Source organism: Nipponia nippon, unplaced genomic scaffold (assembly GCF_047370975.1).
Source record: "Nipponia nippon isolate SJK-2023a ecotype South Korea unplaced genomic scaffold, ASM4737097v1 scaffold_6, whole genome shotgun sequence".
Taxonomy (NCBI): Eukaryota; Metazoa; Chordata; class Aves; order Pelecaniformes; family Threskiornithidae; genus Nipponia; species Nipponia nippon.
Window position 1 is genome coordinate 26,369,871 of NW_028262380.1, and position 26,654 is coordinate 26,396,524.

At 44.2% G+C, this 26,654-nt stretch overlaps 1 protein-coding gene across 8 annotated transcripts; it reads left to right on the forward strand.

Moving 5' to 3' along the window:
• Positions 1-512: 512 nt before the first annotated feature.
• On the forward strand, positions 513-18,531 carry RHOH (ras homolog family member H). 8 transcript variants are annotated; one of them, XM_087736555.1, is made up of 5 exons: positions 535-566; positions 714-770; positions 1,397-1,511; positions 1,850-1,954; positions 15,323-18,531. In XM_087736555.1, the coding sequence occupies exon 5, from the start codon at positions 15,550-15,552 to the stop codon at positions 16,123-16,125; it is 576 nt and encodes a 191-aa protein (XP_087592681.1). In that variant the 5' UTR covers positions 535-566; positions 714-770; positions 1,397-1,511; positions 1,850-1,954; positions 15,323-15,549; the 3' UTR covers positions 16,126-18,531. The 8 variants fall into 8 exon arrangements, with proteins under 8 accessions (XP_087592679.1, XP_087592678.1, XP_087592682.1 ...); XM_087736554.1 differs by having other exon boundaries at positions 545-566; positions 1,400-1,511; XM_087736553.1 differs by having other exon boundaries at positions 513-770.
• Positions 18,532-26,654: the final 8,123 nt, after the last annotated feature.

The window sequence follows — 26,654 nt, forward strand, 5'->3', positions numbered from 1 at the left end:
GAGCCCTCACTGAATCAAGACAAGCCCAAGTTCAGCCCAGCCCAAAAGTGCCTGCCTTGGGTTTTGCTCAAGGTCAACTAAACATGTAAACTCTCCTTTTTGTTAAAGGCCAGGCCATACTCCAGCTTGCGTAAAAATATTCCAAGTCTTGTTCATGCTCCTGGAGCGTGAATGGCACGTAGCACTGGCGGGCAGGTGTCAATCATCTGCTCCTTGTCTCCTAGTGCATATAGGGCTCTGCTATGCCATTAGCCACTGTAGCAGAGAGGAGGCGGCTGTGGGAGCAGCAGACTGCAAAGAGAAAGCTTTCTGCAGCCTGGAGGTTTTGCCCCCCTCCCCCATCTTCAAGGTTTTTACATCTGCTCCCATAGTCACCAAAGAGAGAAAGACATACATACTCATATACCAACCCACAACAAAACCCACACAGGCAGAGCTGAGGAGCTCTCACCAGGAAGCTGATTTACCCTAAACCACTCCGCTGTTTCTTGTCACACTACATCTGGGTCTGCTGTCACTGCTGCCTCCGGATGAGCTAGACCTAGTTGCCAGGACTAATTTGGCCTGTATGTGCAGTGGTCTTTGGTTACCTCTTGATTTTTTTTTTTTCTCTTAATAATATAATTGTTCTAATCTGCTAAAATAGAAGTCCACCTGAAAAAGCCAAGAGCACAGAACGTCACTCTTCTTTTTTCTTCCCCTATCTCGTCTAGAATAGTCGACTTCCGTAACGTTTATTTCCAACAGCCGCTTTCAGCTTCCTGCGTCTGGTAAGTTCTTTGCATTTTCTTTTTTTTCCTAAATGTCTTAATGACGTGAATTAATATTCTGAATCAAATTCAGTATCTTTAGTTTTACTTTTATTAATAAGTATGTGAAATTGAGTCACATAATTGGTTTTACTTTTAATATCATCTGTTAAATACCCAATATGGTGATACCCTGTTAAACAGTGGTCTAAACCTGCCCCAGGTCGTGTATATCTTCTGGATTTTCATTTGTTCCAGAATTTGTTTCCGCTTCAGTGTAAAAAGGCCTTGTATGAAAGTAGAAAGAGGGGTGTGATGGGCTGTGCCGTGCCAGTATTTTCCACATTAACTGATGTAAGAAAAAAGAGAGAAAATGAGAATTACTCTAAAAATGGTGGGTCTGATTCTGATCCCCTTTGCTATTGTATGAACTATGAACACAGGAGAGATAGGCATGTCTGCAACACCTTAAAGGATGGCTTTCTTCCCCATTTGTGAGGTACATCACAGTTATGTGAAAACTGTCCTGCTTCATCTTAAATGTTCTCAAGCAAATTTAGGTGAAGATTTTATTGTGAGAATCTGAGAAAGGTGAAATTTAGGTTCTTAGGACTGAAGTGAGATTCAAAGTATTTTTCATTTGCCAGCAGATCTGTCACTGGCTCTGGTTCCAGCGGCTGCCTGGCCCCGCTGGGTCTAACAGGTGCCTCTGCCACCTTCTGAGATGGAAGGGCTTCGTTTGCTGTCTAAATGGCCGCGGCTGTAAGTCTTCGCTTTCATCTCACCCCCATGGCTTCATCTCCTCTGCTTTCTGAGCCAACCGTGGCATGCTCATGGTGTGGGATTCCCTGAGAGAGCAGTACGTGTGCGTGTGCATGTGTGCACATCTGTGCACACCCATTCCTAGATTCTGCGTACAAAACCTGCACCTTATGACGCTCTAGCAGTGGTGGGATGGTCTTGTCACATTGCCAATGAGAGGTAGTTAATCTAAAAGGTGAATGAGGAGGAAGCACACAGAGGCCGGAACCATCCCTGTGACACAGGTCCCCACAAAAATTCTGAATGTGGCTTTAAGATTTTCTAACTACTTCTTTCAGCTGTGTTTCCACCTGTGGATGGGGCAGGACTGGGGCTGTGGCACCTGGAGGAGGCTGGCTTTAACACAGGATTTATCCTGAAGAAAATACTTGCAGAGGAAAAAGGTAGGATGAATGCGATTAGATAGTTGTTAGCAAGCAGATCTGTCAGCATTTTTTTGGTGTCAATACCCGTCTGCTGCTGCTGTCAGAATAAGGTGGGATTGTGCACTGCATTGTGCTGCTTTGTAGTTCACATTTCCAAAAGCCACCATTTAGAATAGTGGATGTTTACAAATGTTCCAGTAGAAAAGACCACACACGTATACTTACTTGACTTTAGAACGGGATTTAATCTCATTTTTCAAAGACGGCTCTGAAAATGTATCACGCAAGTGAAGTCCAATTTACCAGAGAAAGTGCATACAGACTTGATGTGAATACTGCGTTTGAGACTTGGGCAGTAATCGCAGGGTAGAAAAGCCCCACGTGCACTTGCTTCCTGCTAAATTGAGAGAGTAGACCTTGGTGGGGCATAATACCAAGCTTTATATTCACTCTATTAGGTGCTACAAACCAGGAAAAATAGTAGTTTTGTATTTATAGACAATCTGTGTTTTTATAAGTAATCTGTACTTGCTATCCAAGTTCCACAGCAAAGAATTAAAATTTAAAAAATTGACTTGATTCTCATGTATAGCAAGACACAAATTCATAGTCCATTGGCAGGGCAAAGTGGCTGTAAATTACTGTCATTTAATCCCATCTTAAGGGAATTTTACGGTGTCAAAGCAGTGTGAGATGGCCTCATGGCAGAAGAGTATCAGGCCTCACATGATTCCCTGTATCAGAAGACAGCCCCTATAGCTACATGCAGCACAGTAAAACCATTAAGTTGGAGCTATACTTCCAGAAAGTTACTAAAACTACTTTTCCAGCCTGGTGACCAGCTTTCTCAAGACAATGTTTATATGTAGAAGTTTAACAGATTCTGGCTCAGCTGCTCCATCGGGAGTGTGAATTTGGGGATGAGATGAAAGCACTCTCCCTGCTGGTTAAACCCAGCAACCGAGAGACTGATGCTAAAGTTGCATCAGCTGGGAACAGCTGCCAGTGCCAGGGATATCAGGGAGGCAATCTCTTGTACAGTGAGGGGGAAGCCATACAAATCCTTAAAGATGTAAGTGGACGCTTTGCAGTGTGCCGAAAGCACACAGGAAATGAGCAGCAATTGTGGTGGCGGTCTTGCAGGCTGCGCCTCTGGCTCGTCTTGTAGAGCAGCGGGGCCGCACCAGCGGAAGGTGCTGAGGAGCTTTTCTTGGTGACACTTTCTGATAACCAGCCGGGAGGACGCCCAGGCAGAGAGGTGAAATTCTGCTGTTTCTTCTCTTGCTTTTGCCGTGCAGCTCTAGATGCATAGCAGCAGCTGCATTTGGAACCTTAAATGAAAAAGATTTTCAATGAAAAATACCTCTTCTCTCTAAAGAAAACACTGCCATTTTCTTTGTAGAACGTTGGTGCTGTGTTTCTACAGTTTTCATTAAGAAACAGTTGAATGTTACTGAATGCACTGTTCAAGTGATTAATTCAATTTGGCATTGACCATACAATGAAAAATTGCAGAATTTTTTATAATGCTTTTGATTATGGTTTGAAAAGAAATAAAAGAAGTAACTGTGAAACTTGCCTTTTTCAAAGTCTTAATGTGACATTTCAGGCATCACGCTACACAGCTTAACATCACTTCCAAATTAGGTTCTCACTTTTTGGCCAGCAGTGTGTGGTTTTATTAAATCAGCAGTTTTTAAATGTTTCCATTCTATGAGCACAACCTACAGCTGAAAAATGTCTTGGGATAACTCCAGCATAGTAATTAAGAAAAGAAGTTAGTTGCAGCTGTCTCAAGCCCACTATTAAAGCATTGTGGCTTTAAAATACTGGACAGGATCATACAAATAGAACAGAGCGATGGACCAATACAGTTTGTGGGCTGTAGCCTACCATTAGCTCTTCTCCACAAAACCAAATACAGTTTCCTATGTGCTTATCAGAATTTAGTTGTGCTTCAGTTCTTATGTCAGTGAAGAACTGGACAACCTTCCTAATACACCAAAAGTGGTGGTCTGCAGTGGAAGGGGAGACATTTGGAGCCAGCAAAACCTCTGTAACAGCAGTGAGCGTGAGCACTGGAAGTCATGGGTACAAAACCTTGGTGCATCAGGTCTAAACCGAACAGCTGCCACAGCAGCAGGGAGCAATAGTCCCCACAGTCACGTTCTGCTGGAGGCTGCGCAGAGGATTGCTGTCGCTGCTGGCACGGCAGCCGGAGGATAGCTGGGAACATGGTCTGAGCTCTTACTGCACGCACGTGTTCCTTGCAGAGCGGGTACAGGAGGTATTTGCTTGTGTCTAGCCCCGCTTGTGGCTGTGTCCTGTGTTTGTTGCAGTTTCTTTGATCTTTCCCCCTCTGCACAATCGCTTACTGCCGTGTCTGCATCGTATTTCTTTTGCACAAAGAATCGCATTTGGTCTTTGGTTACGGAAACCAAGGAGAAGTGTAAATTCCTAAGGGATGAGGGTGGGGCCGAACTTGGCATGCTTGTCTTTACCTGGCAAAATGCATGAACCTGCTGGAAACCACACGTGGATTCTGCTATGGTTTGGGTGTTTCCCCAGCGGGGGGCTGTGGTGACCTGTTGCATAGGAAAGACCCAGCATGTGCCGGAAAGGGAACGAACACCTCTCCCGGCAGAAGCTGGCACGAAGGGTTGTGGTTACGTACCATGCACGATGCCGCCTGTCACACACAAGTGTGAGTGTGGAGTACCAGTCTCAATAACTGACGCTTGCCTGGTTTGAGACTGTTGTACCATCTGGTGATATCTCTTTTCCTCATGAGTGACAGTGAGTTGCTTTTGAAGGTTGCCCTGGTTTATGTCAAACTACAGGTAAGACTGGCTTTCCTAGTATAAAAGTGTGAGACCAAAACCCCTACGTAGTCAGGGGTCTGTTTTGGTAGTCTCCTGTGCACACGATCATTGAAAGAATATGAAACCTCTCACTCTAGCAAGAAAACTGTTCTTTCCTTTTGTTGATAGACATGCCAGTGGACACACAGTTTGCAATTTGCCTTTTTTTCATTAAATGACTGTGCTTAAAAACTAGTAAAGTCTTTAGAGTGCAAAGTTACTGAATTAATGACATACTGAATTATCTATTCACTTCCTCTCCTCACTGTGTGCTTGTGGTTTTCTCATTACAAAAATATGTTATAAAACATCTGTCTTAAAAATCCCTCATGTAATTTCTTTTGTTTCCATCAATCTAAACGCAGGTTTTAAAATTCATGTATCTTTCAGTGGAGTTTTAATTCTGTATGAAAAGCCGTTGGGTAAAATATCTTTGAGTTTGAATCAAGTCTGCCAGGATTCAAAAATAAAGCATGGGAAATGTTCTCATAATGTTCAAATGTAGCTCTCCTAAAATATCTCTCTTTTCATATGTGTGATCATTTTCATGCAAAATATATAAAAATCAAGAAAATCAAGGCAAACTTTCTATGCTTCTCACTGAAAAACAGAAACTCTGCGTTAAGATTTACGGTAGCATGGGGATTTGCATGATCTTTAAACCATCTGAAAGCCAAATAGATGTCAGCTTTAAGTATCTGAAATGGCTTCTCAAAATACTGAACTGAAGAATGAGTGAGAAGGATTTATATATTACTTTTGGTGGTTAAGTATAGAGCCTTTTCTCCTCTTAACCTATTCCATATGACCCAGTGCTTTCTGCACTATTATATGTTTCATATAAAAGTGACAAGAGATTAAAGTTATATCAGAGTCAGGGAAAAGTGAAGAAAAACAGGCCTTGAAATAAATATTCTGCTCTGGCGTATGGTTGGTGCAAGATATAAATCAATGTAAAATCTGAACTACCAGGTATAACTTGTGCTAATTCCAGGAAAAAAAAAAAGAAATCTTAAAAGCATGTTAATTTGAAATTGGGCTTTAACTGCAACTAAGCACAGGATGTAGGCAATTCCATGTAGGCAAGTGGGCATGCCCATTTATTGTGTTTAATTGAATTTACTACAATTAAGGAATTCTAGGGAGGCTACACAGTGAGAAAAAATATTTTCCTACCTGTCCTCTAAATACATATTAACTCTTATTTTATCCTTGTGCTGGGTGCAGTGCATGAATACCGAGTTGTGGGATAGGTTGTGGAAGGCAACTCCTTTTTTAGTTTATAAAATAAATTAAAAGGATAAAGACCTTAAATCAACAAATGCAGGAAAAGTTACAATAATTGTATGTTTTGTATTGCACCTTCTACTTGATTGAAATCATTTCCAAGCAAGCCCTCCAAATTTTTAACATTTTAATGTACATGCGTGCACACACAAAATCTAAGAATGAATTTAAAAAGATGGCAGTTTCCATCTGGCTGAAATCTAGACTATGATTTTAAACAGTCTAATATATACAGAGACAAGAGACAGCTTTTTGTTGCTGGCAATTCTAAGCGGAAAAGCTAAAACTGTCCGCCAGTTTCTCATGGTAATAAAATAAATAACCAACCAAATTATTGCTGCTTACTTTACTAGCTTTGCTCATTAACTCGAGAAGTTTAACATTCATCACAGCAAAACTGAACAGTGACATGCAGTAAATCTGCGTTCTTCCCAAATAAAAAAAAAAATCAATATGTTTTAGCAAGAAGTCATTATTCTGAATTGTTTGATCAACAGAAGCATCATTATTTGCTGCTCAGAACACCTATACATTCAACATATTTTATTCTTATCACAAAATATGCAAAAATAATCTTCCATCAAACATTGGATAATTCTGTTCTAACTGATTTTTTCCTCCTCCACCTTCACCTCCCACGGAAATCAAACTTATGCAAATACATAACTTAATGAACATGGAGAACCTCCTTCTCCTCACCCTGAGGTTAGGGTGAGAAGATCTGGGCTTGAGAGTCTTCTTATTTTGTGGTAGGCCTTTTATGAAACCAGAGCAAAGTTAAACTCTGAAAGTAACCTTGGAGATTTTGCGAGGGATCTGTGGTGGGCAGCGGAGAAATGGTAGGACAATTTTTTTAAGACTTTTTAACATTGGGGAGGATGTCACATCACCTGCATTGTTCATATATTAGCTATACTGTTAATATTGATTACTTGTTAGTGTTTAAGGACCTAGTCAAGAAGATCAGGTACTGTGCAAACAAGGGAGAGGAGCGCAGTCCTACCCCAGATTAGAGCCGAAACACCCTGCAGTCAGCCCTCTCCACTACAGCGGGCTCGACACAGGCTCTGAAAGAGAGAAAACCCTTTTGCCAGTAAATGCAAGTGGTATGCAGAGTTTCCAGGTTGTTAGTTTTAACATTTTACCAACTTACACATCTGTGGGATTTAATATAAATCCATGCATCTCCTTAAAAACTAATCATTGTAACATATCGTAAAGATGTGCCTAAAAAATTTAACGGCTGCACACGCAGTAGAAATGTAATTTTTTACAATGTGTGACTATGTAATTTATCTGTATGTGTAAGACTATTATCTATCAGTTATATACCTACATTATTGCAAATCCAGATTTAGCACAGCAGTCATTTCTGCTCATGCGTATACAAATACACGTGTACCTATATGTAGCAATAAAGTAATTTAAAGACCACGGTCATTTCAATGATGCATCCATTCTTTGATGCAAAATATGTATGCAGGTTTTCAAATGATGGTAAGACATCTTACGCTGAATATGCCTCTGTTTTGTATAGCAAGCTGTAGCAAAGTCTTCTGCAAATGAATATCGGTGTATGTATATATACGTGTCTATGTATGTATATAGACATACAAACACATGCGCATATGTATGGATGTCATATTTTTGTACCTGGATGTATAGATTCATTATTGTAATAGTTACATTTTGAAATATACACTGATTTATTTTTTATATTCTTTCATATCTATATGCATATAGAGTTCTATGCATCCAGTATAGCAAATAATGCATAATTCTGCAAGAAATGACAAATGTTTATTTAAAACTAACAAATATTAGTGGTGTATGAAAGAGAAATGGATACTTCATGATGATTAAGCCTGTATCTGCAGATGGTCAAAAAATCCCCAAAAAGAAATGGGGAAAGGGACAGGCTTTCTGGAAAGAGAACACAATCATTGTTGGAGGTTGTAAATAAAAGACAACTTCACATTTTGTGAGCCAAAAAAATTTGAGGTGATTTTGAAGAGTTAAACCTGTAAAAAAAATCTACAAAAATATGTTGTAAGTGCCTTTTTGATTTCTCTCAAACTTCAAGAAAGGTGAACTGTGTTAAAAGAGGATGTGGCATGAAAAATTTGAAGTGGTTTGGGGCCCAAAGCTGCAAACATTTCCACATGTGAATAATTCTACACACACGGTAGTCTCATTGAGGTCAATTACTTAAATAGCATGCTTTTTATAATATCGGTCCTTCGCTTTGGCTACAACGCCGTTAGACTTGGGTGGAAATTTGCGTTTGAACTGGGAGTCCATTCTGATAGACAGAGTGACTTTTCGTAGGGACGTGTGATAGCGCTATAGGCAGCGCGTAGCGCTTTACCCACGTTCATCTGCAAGCGTATCTGTATCCCCATCTGGACCCAAAAGTAGTTCTATGTCAGCAGTGAATATATACACACATATATATATGTATGTGTGTACAAAAACAGAGACTATGAGGGAACGCAGATGGACAGATGGCTGGTGAACTTCTGTGCTCGAACATACACACGTGTGACATTTGCACACCAGCTGCTCCATGTGCGGCTGTATCTGTGGTGAGACTCAAGAAGAATTTCTTCTCTGTTTAAGAGCAGAGAAGAAAAACTATCACAGGGAAGGGTGGGAAAGGAAGGTGACATACCCAGTGTCTTGCAGAAGGGAAACGCTCAGTAAGCGCGAGGGCACGTGCCATGCTTCGGGCACGACATGCCGCTCCGTTTCTGCTGACTTTGGAGGGTATCGGATCAGACTGAGAACGCCACATGAGCTGGTCCGCTGTGAAGGGCTTACTTTCCTACACTCGATTTACCCAGATTTTAATTTGGAGAGGATGCAACGTTTATATCGAAAACGGGTCACTTTTGAAAATGCCCTACAGTGCCGTGAATGCCACATAGTCCGTAATTTACAATGCCATGCCATAAACATGTGGAGAACAATGACTTCAGACTCATGGCTTGAATTTTGAAGCAGGTACTTAGCACTGCCAGATCTCATTGACTTCTATTGAATTTCGGATCTTGGATCAATACATGAGAGTCTTACAGACTTTTTGTTAATTTTTGGAGTGATTCTAATCATTTGTGTTCATGTTTAATTTGTAAGTAGCTGAATCAAGGTGTGATTAGTCACAGCTAAAGGATTCTTGAAGATAAATATTTCTTTCGTCTAATTGGGTACTAAAATGAGAGTTAAATAGTTTTTCTCAGTGACTGTAGTAATTTGAATAGATCTTTAGACATGTCATTATCCATTGCTTATATATATTCACCATAGGTACTATTACTAAAGTAATGAACTAGCAATTTTTAATTTAAGATATCTCACTGTACAGCTTTATATGTATGTGCCGTGTGTAAGCATGTGTGTAAATATGGACGTTTTCTTGTACAGAAAGCTTTCATCCCTTTACTAGGACTTAACGTCTAATTTCATCTTCTAAACAACATTGGTCTGTATTTGTCATTACTTTATAGCAAGATTCCCCAGTCTCAATATGAGGGAATTTCCTTTAAATCTGATGACTTGAGTTCCCTTGCTAATAATAAAGTTAGCAAGATGACTGAATATTTTTGATCATAAATCCTCTTCTTCAGTTTCAGTTTTTAAAACTGCCAAAGAAAGAAACTGAGGTTCAAATTTTCAGGTGTTGGTCCAGAAGTGATTTTTTGCAAAGGTTCCTAAGAAAGTGGTTGTCTATTTTCTTTAAATTTCATAAATCAGAAATTAAAAAAAAAAAAAAAGTTTTGTGTTTTTTGAAAACAAAGCACAGAAATGTCAAAACAGGAACAGGATTTCAGTTTTGTGAATAAGGGAGTGAAAGAAAAATTTCTAAGTTGTTATGTGTACAATTTTTTTTAATGCTGGAAGAAGATTGTTTTTGAGATGACAAGACATCCTGGCTTTGAAAATATGGGTTCATTGCATGTTGCTTGCTCTTCTAACTTTAGGAAGCCACTGCAGGTATGACTGTACTGAAGGATAGAATATCTGTATTAAAAGCTCTCATCCAAACTTCCAGGCATCCTCTCAATTCTTTAAAATATAAAAACACATTGAGAGATAGCCTGGCAATTAATCTGTCAGTATCACAAATATACCAGAGAGCTGAAGCATTCCGTCAATGAAATAACCTGCCATCTTGCCCTTGGGCTGGAGAATAAGGATGGCCCCTGTGGCAGCCTGCTTGGAAAGCGAAGGAGTTGAATGCAGATTTTGTTTGGGGGAAAGATGCAGCACCTTGCAAAGGTACGGGCTGTGAGCCAGTTCTCCTTCGTGGCAGTGGTACCGCCACTGAATGCCACTACGGACTGAAAAGCTGACACTGTCTGAGGCAGAGGGAGGCTATTTCCTAGACTGGCAAGACCAGGGCCACTTAGTGCTATAGATCAAAATCGTCTTAAAATGAGTTTACAAACCAGGAGGCAGCTAGCGCAAATGTCAGAGCATCAGCTTAATGAATGCATGACAGGAAACTTCGCAGCAAGGGGCCATTTGCTTGCAGACCAGCTGCAGTCCCCAGATGGACTAGAGCTGATGTATTAGTCCTCGGTAGCCCTGCGCTGCAGCAGCGAGGCCTGTGCAGCCGTCTGGAGGTTTGTGTCTGAATGGAGCACATACAACTCACCCATGGAGTTGAAAACAAGGCAGCATGACCTTGGCAACCTGGTGATCTAGCTGAGCATCCAGACTGGATCCACAATGGCCACGGTGTCTCCGTCACAGGGGCCAATCTTCTCCCTGCTGCGCCTTCTGGGTGCTGCCCCTAACCAGGCAACAGCACCTCTTCCCTGTCGTGATTTCCTGCCAGCCCTCCTCCTCCTTCTGCTCGCAGGAGTCGTCCTCAGGCCCCGTCCCTGCCCTGCAGCACCCACTGCACCCACGGAAGTGAAGGTGTAAAGCTGTGTGCTGTTCTGGTTAGTAAGGGTAGTCTCCATGTCTCCTTCCTCTCCTCCAGAGCCTCTAAGAGATGCAAGGAGAGTTTTTATGTATCTGCGGTGCAGTGAGGAGGAGCACTGATGATAATCAACATGATAGAGAACTGTAGACCCTGTTTTGCAGACCCCACCTCTGCATGAGGTGGGACTTACAGGAGTATTGTGGGCAGGCAAAGACAATATGTGTATTCAAGCATCACGCAGCAAATGGAAGTCTCTTTAGTGGTTTTCAACTTTTTTTATTAGTATAAATATTTTTATTTCCTTGCAACGTCAGTTCTCTTCAAGAGATAGTGTACACAGAGCTCAAACTGAAAAATTAGCCCGCACTTATCCTGATATCAACAGGAACTGCACTGAGATGCAATTGTGGTAGGGACCGGATAATGGCAATAATAGATAGCATGCTAATTGCTTTAACTCACAAGCATTTTGTGACTGCCTGATCTAAAAAGCCTGTTGCCTTGCCTGCGTGGTTTGTTTACATATGAGCTAATTCCTTCTAAATGCCAGCCTACCCGAGGGTGCACTATCAATATCCAAGATAGGGTTTGAAATTTGGAGTTCCTGACTCTTTATTCTCCCCTATCATAAGACACTATCCATCCCCTGCAGATGTTTAGCCACAGTGAGCCATGCTCACAACGATCTCATAGTAGATGCCAGAGGCATTCCTGGCATAAATGAAAATCCCATTTGGTTCAGTTGATAAACTTACCACTTCTGACTCAAGCAGTCCTGCTTTCCTTTGCTGGTAGAATTGTTTCAACAAATAATAGGTTAGTTTTTCATGGGATCGAATCCTCCACCTGCAAGGAGCTTGGTGCTGCTGTGCTCCTTTTCCCGTCCCATCGCGTTACGGGTTGATAACACCGCTCGCCTTCCCCGTATCATATTCAGCTGTGATCAAGTGTGAGGCAGTTACCTGCATGAGGTGGCTGAGGTGCGGGATGGGCAGTGCCCGGAGAGCGGCTGTTGCACGGCTTCTTGTGCTCGCATCGCCAGTGAAGTCCGAGGGCTGTGTAACCACACACCAGTGCCAAGGCTCTGTATTCCAAAGACAGAGGGAAGAATAATAGGAAAGCAAAGAAAATAAATGTTGCATTAGTTACACGGACAATATGACATGGTTGAAAAAACAGTGCTCTATCTAAAACTGTGACAGAATTTTCTTTGAGGTTAATCCCAAAGTTTATTGAAGGTCACTATTCAGAATGACTGCATCAGAATTAGACATATATTCTTTTACTTAATAATATTATAAAAGCTCTTACCTTATTATTCGAATAAAATCTTCTATTGTTACGAGTGATGAAAGCATAAACCAAAGTAGTGTAAGAGAAGATACAGGTTTATATCTGGAATTCCAGATCCGAAATGGACTTGATAAAGTTCGTAAAATGTGGAAAACCAAATCGTTGGGGAAAAAAAAAATCTGTCAGCAGCTTAGACTCAACCACCTGTGATCAGAAGATTTTGTGCAGTCTTTTAATGGGTGTAGCATGCTGTACTGTCGAACCAAGACCCTAGTACATAATATGAGAAAAAGGAACCAAAGCTTTTGCAAATATTTACACAACTGGTTGTATACTGATGTGTAGAAGTGCCCAGTACTGGTCTGTCCTTTAAAGGACATTGTTTTCTGTTGATGTTTAATCTAAAGAGTTTTCTATTAATTGAGGTGAACTTGCGTAATTATTTTAATGCACTAATACTGCTCTTACCCTGAGGCTGCGTCAAGGACAGGCTAAGTGCATAATTAAAAATATAGCTTCGATATGCACATATGTAGTCCCAACTCTATATGGAGGCACATGAAGTCCAAATGGCTGTGAACAAAAGCAAGATCAGGACCACTGACAGCAATATGTCCGCAGAACCAGAATATGGACTTTGTTATATACTGTTTCTTTTTATTCATCAGTGGACTGTAGAACAATGTAATTTGCTTTGGCAATAATTCTGCAGCGTCGTGGTGGAATATTTCAGCTTCTGTTATTGTGTGTGTCGACTAGCCATATTCACTAGTCCTTAATATCTTTTGTAGTCTTTAATCATTTACATTCTTTCAAAATAGCCAGCTTAATAAGAGCTGGTAATCAACAAGCTGAGTAGCAGAACAATCCTTTTAGCTGTCTTTCTCTGTTTCTGGCATTTATGAAATAGCAAAAGTCATGCTTCGGACATCCTTATTTTCCCTCACACTCAAGTATACACAAAATAATGAGCCTGAAGGCATTAAGGACTACTTGCACCAAAGAAATATTTGTTCTGAAAAGGAGACTTGGTAGACGCTAACTTTCTCCTGGGAGCACGCAGTTTTGTCAGAATCATACGCTACTGGCTTGTGGTGAATTGTGGTGTTTTAAAACTGTACTGCTGACACAATTTTGAAGTAGAATACCCTGAAGGAAAGACGATGATGCATTTAAGTAATTGGGCTGTGTATCCTGCATATACTTACCGAATTTTTCATAGATGTATTTTGTAAGTGTCTTGTCTAATTCCCTTGAGAGCTTGCTTGGGGAATGGAGAAGGTGAGACAGTGGAGTTAGACCTACTGAACCTTTAAAAGCAAATTTCCACCCGCTGCCAACAAAACTTAAATTCACAGAGCAGCTCGTTTCCCGGCAGCCAGGAATGCAGTGAAACGGCCTCGGCCTCAGCCTCCATCCCACTTCCTAGAAGCGAGCTGAGGTGGCGAGAGCACGGTTGCGCTGGCAGACCAGGAAGCGCCGTCTGTTGCAATGACTCCTCTCAATACCCGTAACTCGAACACGCGTGAGGACTGCCCCGCAAGCTTGGTGCCGCCTCTATAAAACAACGTGCTCCGGCCAAACCGTTTGCATTGACACATCTTCTTTTGGCCGGTGCCTTGGGTGGGAGAGAGGCGTGTGCCGGCAGCATGAGCGCAGGTAGGGCACTGCCCCACTACAAAATGAAAGCAGGGGAGTTGCCAGTAGCAGGTGTTGGTGCCTGTCAAATGTTCTCTCTAAGGTCGTTTAGCGCTTTTCTCTTCTTTTCCTTTGTTTTTCCCCTTTGTGGAGTAAGGCAAAGCTTTGAGTGTACTAGAAAGTGGGAGGTGGGGGGGTGGTGGTGGCAGGGGGGGCTAGGCTAATGAAACCGGAGAGCGTTACAGTCACGGAGAGTATATGCTTTTATTGGCCATCATTCATTCCTGGGCAAATAACCTTAACCTGTGACTTCTCTCTTCATACATGAAGGAGGCAGAAATATGTTATTTGTAACATACACAGGACAGTTTTAAATTATGCAGTGATACTTTTTTTAATTACTTTTGTTGAGCAGAACTAATTTGCCTTCAGTTTTGCAGTTAGCGATTTTCAGAGCATCTTGCGTGTCGCCCTGTGCGAGCAGTGAATCCTGCACACAGCTAGTGGGGAAGAGGCAAACGCTTTCAAAATAGGAAAACTTGACTGAATGCTGGCAGGAGCTCAAAAGCAATTACATACTCTGAAGAGGTACTCTCAGTTTAGTTTCACAACAGAGTAAATGTCAGGGCAGCTGTATCCCCTTCAAATGAAATTGTTTGACTGGGGCAAGCACTGGTGGTGTGGCTTGCTTTGGCTTGCGCTTCTTGCTTGCTGAAAGTGATTTGTAAGAAAAAATGTGAGCTTTTTTGTACTTTTGCTGTGAATCCTTCCTTGCTTTTTAAAACTGTTAAGGTTCACGTCGCTCAAAACTCACACCTGAAGTCTTTGCTTCCTCAGTCACAAGTGGTTCTGTGTTACTGTTCATTATAGGATTGCTTAAATAGTCAAATCAGTTAGGGAAGGGCTTTTTTTCTCCTGACTGCCTCTAGAGAGCATGGGTACTTTTTCCAGGGAATCTGCACTCATTGGTTAAGAGGGATTCATGATTTTGGCAGTCTTGGTGAAAGTCAGAGGCAGGAAATGTCTCACTAAGACCAGGTTAATAGCAGTTATACCAAAGTTAAACTCATTTCGTTAGCTTTTTAGACAGTTGGAGGGAAAAAACGGTTGATGTCAGAGGAGAACGGCAGAGGTGATAGGCCTGTTAGCCCCCGTGGGTCAGCGGGAAGTTATTTACCTTGTGAATGGCTGGTATTTACCAGCAGCGAATGGCTGCTGCACACACAGCTGGCTGGGAGGGAACAGCAAGGTTCAGCATCCTCGATGTGGGGTACTCCCCGTGGCTGTCCAAAGACATGTCCAGGTGGCTTTTTCTTGATGAAGAATGGTCTGTTCTCTGTGGGTTATAAATGTTACATTTTAGTTTTCCTCTTCCAGAAACGTCATTTGACTCACTGAAGAATTAAAACTGACAGCACCACAGAGCCGTGTGGAAGAAAAGGGGATTTTAGACTCAAGTGACACAATCAAGCCTTGAGAAGTAAAGAGATTCGAATGGTTTGTCACCAAATGGAAGTTAGCTAGAGAGCCCCCGAGACCACTGCATCTCTCCATCCCACTCCTGCTGCGCCGAGACGGTGCTCTTGGCCTTGGACGTTAATAAAATGCTGGATTCCATCAAGTGTGTCCTGGTGGGAGACTCTGCGGTGGGGAAAACGTCTCTTTTAGTACGTTTCACCTCCGAGACTTTTCCAGATGACTACAGACCCACCGTATATGAAAATACCGGAGTGGACGTCTTCATGGATGGGGTACAGATTAGCCTAGGTCTTTGGGACACATCTGGCAGCGACGCCTTCAAAAGCATTCGCCCCCTCTCATACCAACAGGCAGATGTGGTATTAATGTGCTACTCGGTGGCAAACCACAATTCCTTTCTGAACCTGAGGAACAAATGGATCGGCGAGATCCGCAGCCATTTGCCCCGCATCCCCGTTTTGGTAGTGGCTACTCAGACTGACCAGCGCGAGACGGGGCCCTACCGTTCCACCTGCATCAGCCCGATAGATGGGAAGCGGCTCGCCCAGGACGTGCGAGCCAAAGGCTATTTGGAGTGCTCTGCCCTCAACAACCGAGGGGTGCAGCAGGTGTTTGAGTACGCTGTGCGGACAGCAGTCAATCAAGCCAAAAGGCAGAACAGGAGGAAGCTCTTCTCCATTAACGAGTGCAAGATCTTTTGAGGACCGCCAGCAGTGGTTTTGCCCACGTTCGTTCTTTCTGTCTTTGCACAAAGATGCTGCGGCAGAGAGAATGGGAGGTGAATCAAAGGAGGACTCCTGGCAGGACCACAGTGCAGGTGCCCCTAGTGAAACAGATGTGCACTCTATCTGATCTGCTCCCCCCCAACACACATGGGCACTATCTTGAAAAACGAAAGGTGCATGTACGTGCCCTTATTCACAAGCCTGTCTTTGGACTTTGCTAGCCTGGACTGGAGCGGGCCTAGCCTGGAGATCTGCAGACAATAGCTGTGCTGATTTTGTTGTTGTTGATGTTCCTCAGTTGTTGGTTTGTCTGCATTTATTTAATGACAAACTTCTGCCTGGATCAACCCCCACCTCTTGACATGTCTGTCCATGTGGAGGTGGTTTTTTTTTACTTTAAGAACTTGGTGTATAAAATCTGACCATTGTGTATTCTATTTAAACAACTCTTGTATATGTTGTTGTAAAATTCTGACAGTTTGTTTTCATGTGTTGGAAGTTCTTCCTCTAGCTAACCACAGAAGCAAATCATGCTGTCCATACAATAAATGGCCTGCAGGCAAGCCTAGCACTTCTTAGACATGCCCGAGTCACTGCAGAACCGTAATCGAATCCAGTACATGCAGCATAGGAGTGATCAAAACTTAATGACATTTGACAGCCCTCCTGTGGCTTTGTCAGATTTGTTATCTTAGTCTTGTTCCTCAGCAATATGGTCAAAGATGGGACGAACCAGGAGAAACTAACCTGATTCTTCCTAGGCCTCGCCTAGTTACAACCCCAGAAGGTCTGGCTTGCAGTAAGGGCTGGTTTAGGCATATGGTTGGGGTGTCAGAGATGAGTCTGTGCTGTCATCACCTCTGCTGTCCCTGCCATAATTCTGGAGGCAAAAGATTTCCATCTCCAGGGATGAAAGGTATTTTTTCATGAGCACTAAAACTCTCCAAGTATTTTTAGTACACTTCTTTTCTAAACAGTGGTTTTACTGAAACCAGTCACCTACTATAGTAAAAAATTAAGTACATGGCAATGTTGAATGTGCGGGTTTAGAATGGCTAAATAACATTTTTTTTTTTGAGTTTGCATACTAAGTATAACTGCCTGGGTTTTATCAAAATAAGGCTGAAACAGGCTCTGCATCCTGGGGAGCCTGGCAAGTCTAAGAGTCAAATCCTGCCGTACCTACTCGGGCCAAGTGACCCTCCTGCACAGAAAGCCAGGTTAAGGAGGTGGAAAGTCCAGGTGTGTAAGAGAACTCTGCTGGAAAATGGAGTGGGGTCAACACACACTGCTGTACGTTCCTTCTGAGTTGTGGTGTTCCCCTCCTCCTCAGGTTATCTGTCCCCTCTGTCCCGCACCATCTCAGATCTTGCAGATCTCTCTCATCCCAAGGTTTCTGCTGCCCGTAGAAGAAATCACCTGGGGGATTTCTTAGTGCAGCAAGATTTTTTATTCTCCCTTTCCCTTTCCTTCAGCTAGCTCAGAATTGACCTTTTGAGGTGCTTATAGCACGGTGCCATAAAAGATGGCACATAGCACAGTAGGATGATTCTTTCTCCGCATGGATCCCGAGAGAATGACCTGTGTCTGTTTTGACTGAGCCCCGACTCATGTGTTTCAACAGGAATGGATGCAGTGGCTTGTCTGATTCAAATCCAAGGTGGGATTCAAGAGTTACCCTACCAAGCAAATAAGCTATAGCTAAGATCTTATCTACCTATAGTTTCTCCCTGAAAAACTCATTGGCTACTCTTCTCCATACTCTGTTCTACCTCTGAGCTTTTTCTATAAAGAGAAATTCCAAATTAAATCATTCCCCTCCTATGAATCCCAGAGATGATCTCACTTGTGATGTAGGTGAGCAAGTATTTGCATCGCGAGCCCCTTGAATAGCCGTGGTGCACAGGACACTTGATGTTGTGATCACCCCGCTGGCTCCCAGGCTGGTGAATATTTACCTGATTGTAAGGGAGGTTTCTGGTCATAAAACCAGACTGGTCTCATGTGAGGTTTTCATACCAGCTTTAAATCTTTACAAGCTTCTGCAGCCAAGCACACAAGACGAGGGCTCCCATCACCGCCCATCTTTTCTGTACTGTTCTCTTTCCCACTTCTCTTTCTCTTCAGGTGTTGACTGCAAATCCTTTGGCCCCTGAAACACTAAAACGGACATGTCTGTAAAAGAACCTGAATGGCGTGATACTGATGCAGAGTTACACAAGTGGCTAGGTATTTGCAGTCCTCAGTTAAAAACCTTTTGGCTTTTGGAAGAAATATGTTTCTACATCTCCACTCTTGCAATGCCTCTTCACCGAAAGTTTTGGTTTTTGTAACCCTAATTTAAAATTAGCCATTGTTACTCTTTGAACATTAAAGATCACATGCAAAATGTCACGTTGTGAGTCTTCAAATCTGTTACAGTTGTGGACATTTTTGTTATGGTCCCCGCTCCACTAATGGATTTAATACCTGCTTTCAACAGTTTTTGAGACATATTTTTACCAGCATGTTCTATTAAATGATCTTTTTTCTCTGTGGGTTAAGCTTTGTTTACAACACTTCATGCTGCTGTTTTTTTGTATTGAAGAACAGTAACTGCTAGCTTAGGATGCTGTGTTGTGGTATCTGCCGCAGGATGCCGGTATTCAGGGACGAGAAGGCTCCAGAGAGTTGTTGTGTCAGACAAAGCCAGATGAAGATGTGCTCCAGAATCACGTCATAGCTGAAAATCCCATCTCGTCCATATTTGCTTCACAAGGCTCGTTACGGTGCGTTACAAAATTAAGAACTCAAGGTTTGCTTGCAATTCAGTGAAGCGAAGTGGCTAGGCTTCCCTGAGATGCCTGCGCTGATGATACGGGATGCACAGGGAATTCTGGAGTGGCTCGACATACTCTTGATTGTGCGTCTTAGAGCCAGTGCAAAGTGTGAGGCCACCAAAAGCTGGCTGGTTTTTAAAATCAAATTGGAGAGAGGACAAAGTAACAGGGGGATTTTGGTTTGGTGCTATGTGAAAAAAACGGTTCCAATATTCACAGCCTGGTTATTTTCAGACTCTCAAAGCTAAAAGGCACTTTTCACCGGGAACAAACTGTGAAGCACATTATTTTAGTGTCTGTAGTTATGCAGCTTTCCCTGAGCTACAGAACTGATGTGCTCAAACAGTGTGGCACCTCAACTGCAGAGAGTGAAACCTGGACATCGCAGACCTCGGCAGAAGGCTGAGCCAAACGGCTCACTGGGGTGGGGCGTGCACAACCGCCGCCGTGCCGCCCGCGGCGCGAGCGGCGAGGGGCTGCTGAGGCCTCCCCTCAAACCCGACCGGGGTGGTTTTGCTGGCGTTACTTGGGCAACAGAGTCCCTGGGTAGGGCTCGGTGGTCACAATCAGGCTCTGGTATTCAAAATACATTCAAACGACAGCTGGGTACACATGTTAAGTTTCAACTTCTTTTGCTCTTAAAAACAGCAGGTTGGGAGAGACCAAAACAGCGTGCTGCCTCGCCTCGGTCGGGTGGAGGTGTTCAGCTAAGGGAAGAGACCTGGCCCAAATGTTCCCTTTCTGCCCCCTCAGAAAGTCCACCAGACTTTCTGCCCTTGTTACTCCGTTGCTAATTTTACTTTTGCTTGCTATTACAATAGGTTAAAAGTTTAAAAAAAAAAAAAATACTTGGAACTTAAAAGGAGAACAGCAATAACACTTATTTTTGTCAGCATCTGACTTCTCTTTTTGACAGAAAAAGTAATTTTGGGGTCACTAATTGTTTTACTGAATTCTGCAAGTCAGATAAAAAGCTGAATAGAAATGCAATGGTGATTTAAATCAGAAACTATTCTTTTAGCACAAAAAAAAGAAGCATTTTCCTTTAGTAATTTGCAAAATGTGGTGAGTACATGTTACATTATTTTAAATACAGATTTCCCAGCCTTTTTAGACTTACTTGGTCTGTAGCATACAATATAAATATTTTCTAAGAATAAATAATAAAAATGTTTCAGGTCGTCTCCCTTCCCCCCCGATTTTTCATATGGGAAGTTATTCAAGCTTGGTAGATATAACTGATACTGTTTTGCCTGATATTTGCAATTAACAGTTTGCAAATATTTGTGTAATTCTTGTGAGTACTCTGCGATCGCTAAGGTGTCTGAAGACATACTAGCTAATGCTTGTATCGATAAAGAAAATGCATTTAAAGCAGTCTTTTTATACATGGCACCACAATGAAATAAATCACCCCAGGGATCAGACACGAAGAAAAAAGTAATGTCGGCACTCCGACATCTCAGCCTTTCCTGTATTACTATTGCATTTGAGTGAATACAGCCATTAAAATAATTTCAAATAAATGGGGCAATTCATGTCTCTTGGTACTTTCTCCTAATGCCTCTGCTACACAGGGCTCAGGTTAATATACAAAGAATAAAAAGCTTAATTTCAGAACATGATAACGGCTTGTCCGTTCTTGCCTTTGTGAGCAAGTTAACTACCTTGACTTAATTAAAAGCCAGTTCAGCCTCTGAAAAAGGCAGATATGAGCACAATTGGGTTAGCCAAACTCCCTTGTTAGAAACTACAGTAATGAACTTCTGTCTCCGGATGTGAGGGAACATATTTTATGTCTCAGAGATTTCCTTCACAGCTGTAAGTGCAAAAAATCCTGACCATCTATCACTGGGTGCCTGTCCTAGCTGGCCCGCGCGCCTGAGCTTCATGTCCTGCTCTGAGTGGCCAGCTGTTGAAAACAAAATTCAGGGAGAAAACAACCTTTGTGCACAGCCTGATGTTTATATTGCCGTAACTGCTTAACTCTAGCTATGGTGGTCTTTCCCCTGCCCCGGACCTCTCGCTCCATCGCGGCGCGACCACGCAGCCGCTGTGTGCCAGCATGGTCTGCGTCGCTCGGGAGGCAGAAGGAGAGCGTCGCCACCAGGCAGTCCTGCCCACGCAGCCCAGGGCAGACTGGTACTAAACAGGACTGAAGTGATGTTCCTCAGGGCTCCCCCTTACCAGGCATCACAGGCAATTGCCCTGCTCTGCAAACAGAGCTGGCCCTGCCTCAGTCAGACTTCTGTCACCTGCAGGTGCCCTTGCAGTAATAGATTTATTTTGTGTGCCATCTCTAAAACCAGTGTCTCTCTAAGTCATCACCCAGGCCTGGTTTCTGCAGGTGCTGTTGTGCCAGTAGCACGGGTGGGAGGGTGCGTCTCAGCTTTGCTGGGCTCCAGCCGCTGCATTTTGGGGGGGGATCACAAAGCACTGAGCCAAACCCTGTGGCACATCCCTTCCTGAGCACGGAGCTGGCCTCCAGCCTCGCATGAGCCGTGAATTAGTTATTAGCAAACAAAATAACAGCTATTGCTGCCTTTCTGGTAATGAAGAAGTGAATGAGCGATGTGCCTGTCTCAGGTCTTTCACAACCGCCCTGCATAGGGCTGGCTGGGGGGATTTCTGTCATTACTCCTCTCACCTTGGGCAGCGGTCGGTATGATTCATGCAGGGGCGGAGTAGAAGGGCACAGGGCTGCGTATGGCGGTGGTTGTTTCTGTCTCTGGAAAAGAGGAAGGAAACGACGACCGATGCCTCCGCACGGTGTGAGGTGCTCACTCGCCCGCATGTGCAGCATTTCCAAGAAGCCTCCGGCGAGCGCTGGCTCCCACGGGCACCCCAGCAGCTCCTGGCCATGCCTCAGAGGACGCGAGCCGACCCGGGGCAGCTCTCGTGCCGGGACCCGGGTGTCTCCCCGCCCCGCCCCGGGCTGCCTTTCCAAAATGCTCCATTGCTGTTCAGGTACCGCAAAAGGGTGAGATTTTTTGAAAGAGCGGGCTTTGCTTTGAAAATCAAGATCCCTTGCAAATGTCAACTGCTCTGGAGGTGGTTGAGTGTGTCTGCTAGCCACAGGCAGGGCCACGGTGGCCAAAGGCGGGCGGCCAGCCCCAGGGTGTGAGGGGAGAGGCCTAGGACTGATACTCCTCAACTTGGCAGATAAATTAATTATGTAGAAGCAACTGGAGGGAGACTTATGTGTCTCATATGCCAAACCTCTTGTAACACATAAGCAACTGCTGAATTTTCTCTTTCTCAGAAAACTCTGGGGTTTTAATATATAAATTGCTAAGTGACTTTCTGGCTATTACCTTGACTAAATGTTTGCATTTGTCTGCCACAGTGACACCAGATCTGCTGCTTAAAAGCCAGTGTCAGCACCATCCTGCTGTGAATGACAGTGTTCAGCACAGCACGCACCCGAGTAAGGGCTAAAGGTCACAGGACTTCATAAGAGACTGGTTTAGGACTTCTAATGGATCTTGGGCATTAAAATATATAGATATATTTTAAATTATTATGTAGTATGTGGAATTTGTGCTGGTATCTGATCCATCATAGAATTATTGACCAGCTAAACCAGAGCTGCAGCCTTGGCTCATGATTAAGGCATTGGCTTAGACCATGAACACTGCTGTTTAATCCCTCTCCCATCATGCAGAGCTTGGCCAAAGCCAGGTCAGGTCAACGGGGAGCTTTCAAACTTAACCAGGCTCCGGAGCAGGCCTGTGTAAGCCTGCACAAGTAACTTTTACATATACAACTCTAAACTGCCTGCTGGTGTAACCGACCTGTTGGGGATCAGCTTGACCCAAACGGATTCACCTGGCGAATGGCAGGAGGATGAGCTGTGGACATGAAACACCACTGCACAGACACCGCGGCCGTCCCCCGGCCCCGCTACCACAGCTGGGTGACACCGGGTGAGCCACGGCTCTGCCTGCACCCACGTGAAATGGGGAGATGGCAGTGACCTTCTTTTAAAGTACTTTTTCGATCAGTCATGAAAGATCTTGGTGCTGGTGGGTACTTTGGAGTTTGCCGGGTCCTAGCTCCCCTTCTGTGAAATGTTTCTGCTGATGGGTTCGACCTGCAGAATTTGCTCTGAATGGATTTGTGACACAACTTTATGGGATTAGGGCTTTCCGGTGTTTCAGTTCACTGAAGGCATAGGGAGTAGGTAAGCATAAGGGACAGAAAGAGAAGGGACAATACATAACGATGCATCAATTACTTCACTCTTTTAACAGATCATAATCATGACTATCAACATAATGCCCTTTCTAATTGTACAAAGCATGGGTATGGGCTGAGCTAACATCTGATTCATCGGTGACATGTTTAGAAATCGAATTCTCCCTGAGGGAGTTATGCTGAGTGCCGGGAGGATAAAGCAGAGGGGAAGTCCCTCCATACTTACCCCTACCCGCTCTTTCTGGAGCATGCCCTGGCGTTCCTTGTAGTGACTGGACTCTGGGCTGGACTGATCTCGGTGTGTGCAATAGGGACATCCTTACAGTAAGGATTTAGTGCCCACTCCACAGGTCTCACTGAAATATCATCACCTTGAACACATTCCTGTTTCCTTTACAGGGGAACAGAAGAGACTGAACATAACCTGAACAAGAATTTAGGCTTAGCATGACCAGGGAGAGTAGCCGTGAGGTGAGCAGGTATGGTCTTTTCACCCTTAGAATTTCACTCTTCTGTGATAAAATACTGGGGAGAAATTACCAATGATGTTCCCCAAATTGTTCCTTTGTGATGGGAAAGGTATTTTTTTCTGCAGCGGGAATGGCCAGGGGTCTCAGGACCCATATGGAGCCTCAGGCTCCCAATGCAGTGGAAGACATAACTCAAGGAAATTAATTCAAGGAGAGGAGCATCTGACTCTGCTCCATGTCTTCCACAACTTTCCACCTGGCTGCCAAGAAAACTGATGCACTGCCCTTGTGCTGGAGCATCCTCAGGTTTTTGGCTCTCTGTTGTGCAGGGCCACAGCTTTGCTATTTTTTCCTCAATATCCAGAGGCATTTAAAGAAAATGAGGCACCTTTACCCAGGAAATTCCCCTCCTGCTTTCACAGCTGACACATGCTTATGACTTCCACTGCTGAGATGTCATCATTTAACCTTTAATTTACAGATTAAAGAAATCCTATGAGCCTTGCCTAGCAAAAAGAAGTTGGGAACTTGCTTCTCCCCCCAAAAATAGCTAGTTCTGGTGGACTTGATCTTTGCAATAGGTGTCAGCCAGCGCTGGTGGAGTTAACTCTCTGTGAAACTGCATAGCAGAAACTGGAGGGATATCGCTGCATTGCGTATTAAATACATGAGTGATATGGCTTTAAGCAGAGACTACAAAGAGCATATGAAACCAGGGATGGGTTCTGGAAAGACCTAAGGCAGAAGAGGTTGGTTAACCGGGTTCCTGAAAAGAGACTGATTTCTGATGGGGATCTGGGACAAATTGCTCAGGGATGCTATTGAACTATCCAGAGTTAACAGGGCATTCACTGAGCAGAGGAGCTTAGATGTCTGCAGGGTAGTGCGCTGACATTGTGCATATGACAGAAGAACCAAAACAGTGGGAAAACTGAAACCTGAGGCAGGGTGGCTTGAAAAAACCCTACCTTTAACTCCACAAAATCAGTTTACCGAGCTGCGTGTGCTGTGACGAACAACAGAAGCTACGAGTGTGCCAGGCATGAGGAGTGGGATGCAGAAGCAGCGGCAGACCACATCATGTCACAGGAGTCTGCAGGCACCGGGAGAAGACACCCAGGGCAGGAAGGGAACAGAAAAGCCTGGGGGCTCAGAGGTGCTCTTCACAAGAGCAAGGGCCAAAGCTGCAGCAGGAGATGGGCAGAGTCAGCATGAATGTGAATGGAAATTACATTCATTTCTGTACAGGGCAGAGGTACGTCAGCAACTGCGGTGCTAAAGAAAATTACGTAACACTTAAGAAAATCCCTGGGCTGTGGAAAAAAAGCTATGCCAGGGTCTCTGAGGGTTTGCAGGTGTATGAAAAGATAGGGAAAGAAAAGCTTTGATTGGACCTGGGGCTCCCAAAGCTGCTACCGCTTCGTGAAGGTGATGCTGTGCTTTTCTGGTGGGAAACACAGCCAACGGGGACTCTGAAGCGCGGCCGCGTGCTGGTGTTGTCCTGGCAGGCACATATTACAGAGAAACGAGCCATGCTTTCTCTGAAGCCCCAAGGGAAGGAGGCGATGAATCAGCCATTTTGCTGAAAAGGTCTCTGAGAGGCAGCAGCCTGAGAAAGCTGAGCCACAACTGAAACAGAAGAGCGGGGCCATGTTGATATCCGGGGTGGCAGCGATGGGTCCGCAAGGCCACGCGGATGTCCCAGGGCTGTGGCAGGACCATGTCTGACGACAAGGCTGAGTCTAACTCTTACTGTTCCCTGGCTTGGCTGGGATGGGGATGAGAGACGTAGGAGACTGGCCTCTGAGGGACATCCGTAGCCCACATGGGCAGCAGCATGCAGAGGTGCCTGAGCTAAAGCCACTAGTCCCCAAAGCGGGAAGCATGTGCCTGTGTTGATGTGGCACTGAGATGGGTTCACCAAAACGCCAGGTCCCACTCTGACCTGGGTTTAACAGGGTGCAGTGGGCTTCAGGCCTGGCCTGCAAGACACTGAGAGTGGTCGAAGCACCAGAATTTGCAAGAGAAGCTTGCCAGGATAATACAGCAATTGGAAGCAAGAGGTGCAAAAGAAAATTAAATAATGACGAGTTCATTGTGTGCCTCCCGTGCGTGCACAGCTTTACATGACAGCAAGCAGCTGTGAGGGACTTTGCATCCCTGCAAGCGTCTCGTGATTTGGTGCTCCCAGTGGGATGTGTGTGAAGGAGCCACAGCTGGAGCAGGCAGTGACCGTGGTGGACTGAGGTCTGCTCCTCCTTGATCTCACAAATATTGCGCAGGACACAGAGGGCAAACAGGAGACAGAATCAGAGTCAAGCCGGGTCAGACTCAAGTCTGTGAAAATAGGTTTTCTGTCAGTACTTCTTATGGACATTCACTGGCCATATAGAAGTAATTGAAGGGATCTGGTAACAGCTTCAGAACATCATCTAGGTACGTAGGACTGCCACTACTGGCGGGTGCTGCACAGACTCCATTTTTCTCTGTGGACTGAGGATCAGGGGTCAAGGCCGGGGCCAAGGCCAGGTCCAGACCTGTTTGAACTCATCAAAGAGGCAGGACATGTGGGAAGTACAGTTGTCATGTGCCTCATCAGACCAACTGGAGGTGTAAAGCATCCATGGTATTTGACAATGCAGTCATATTTCTGCTTTCCTATGAGGAACTGAGCTTGTCCAAGGGGGGCAGCCTGTAGAAGCATGCTTCCCGTTGACCATGCCAAATGCTTGGGGAGCAAAACTCCCCTGTGAACTCCTCTGCATCCATCTTCTGAAGGTTGTCTGGGAGAAGACCTGAAGGAATGGAAATGTCACCTCTTGATGTGGTGACCACATTCTCAGGTTTGAACCCATTGGCAACACAGTGAAGGAATTAGGGGCTGCCAGCTTCCAGGTGTCAAAAGAGCAATGTGTCTCTCTCATTGCTCCCTATCTGGCACAGCAGATTCCCATCTTTTTCAGTCCGGAGGGCTCCACTGTTGATCTTCCCACATGTGCAGTACAACCCTTGCAAGACC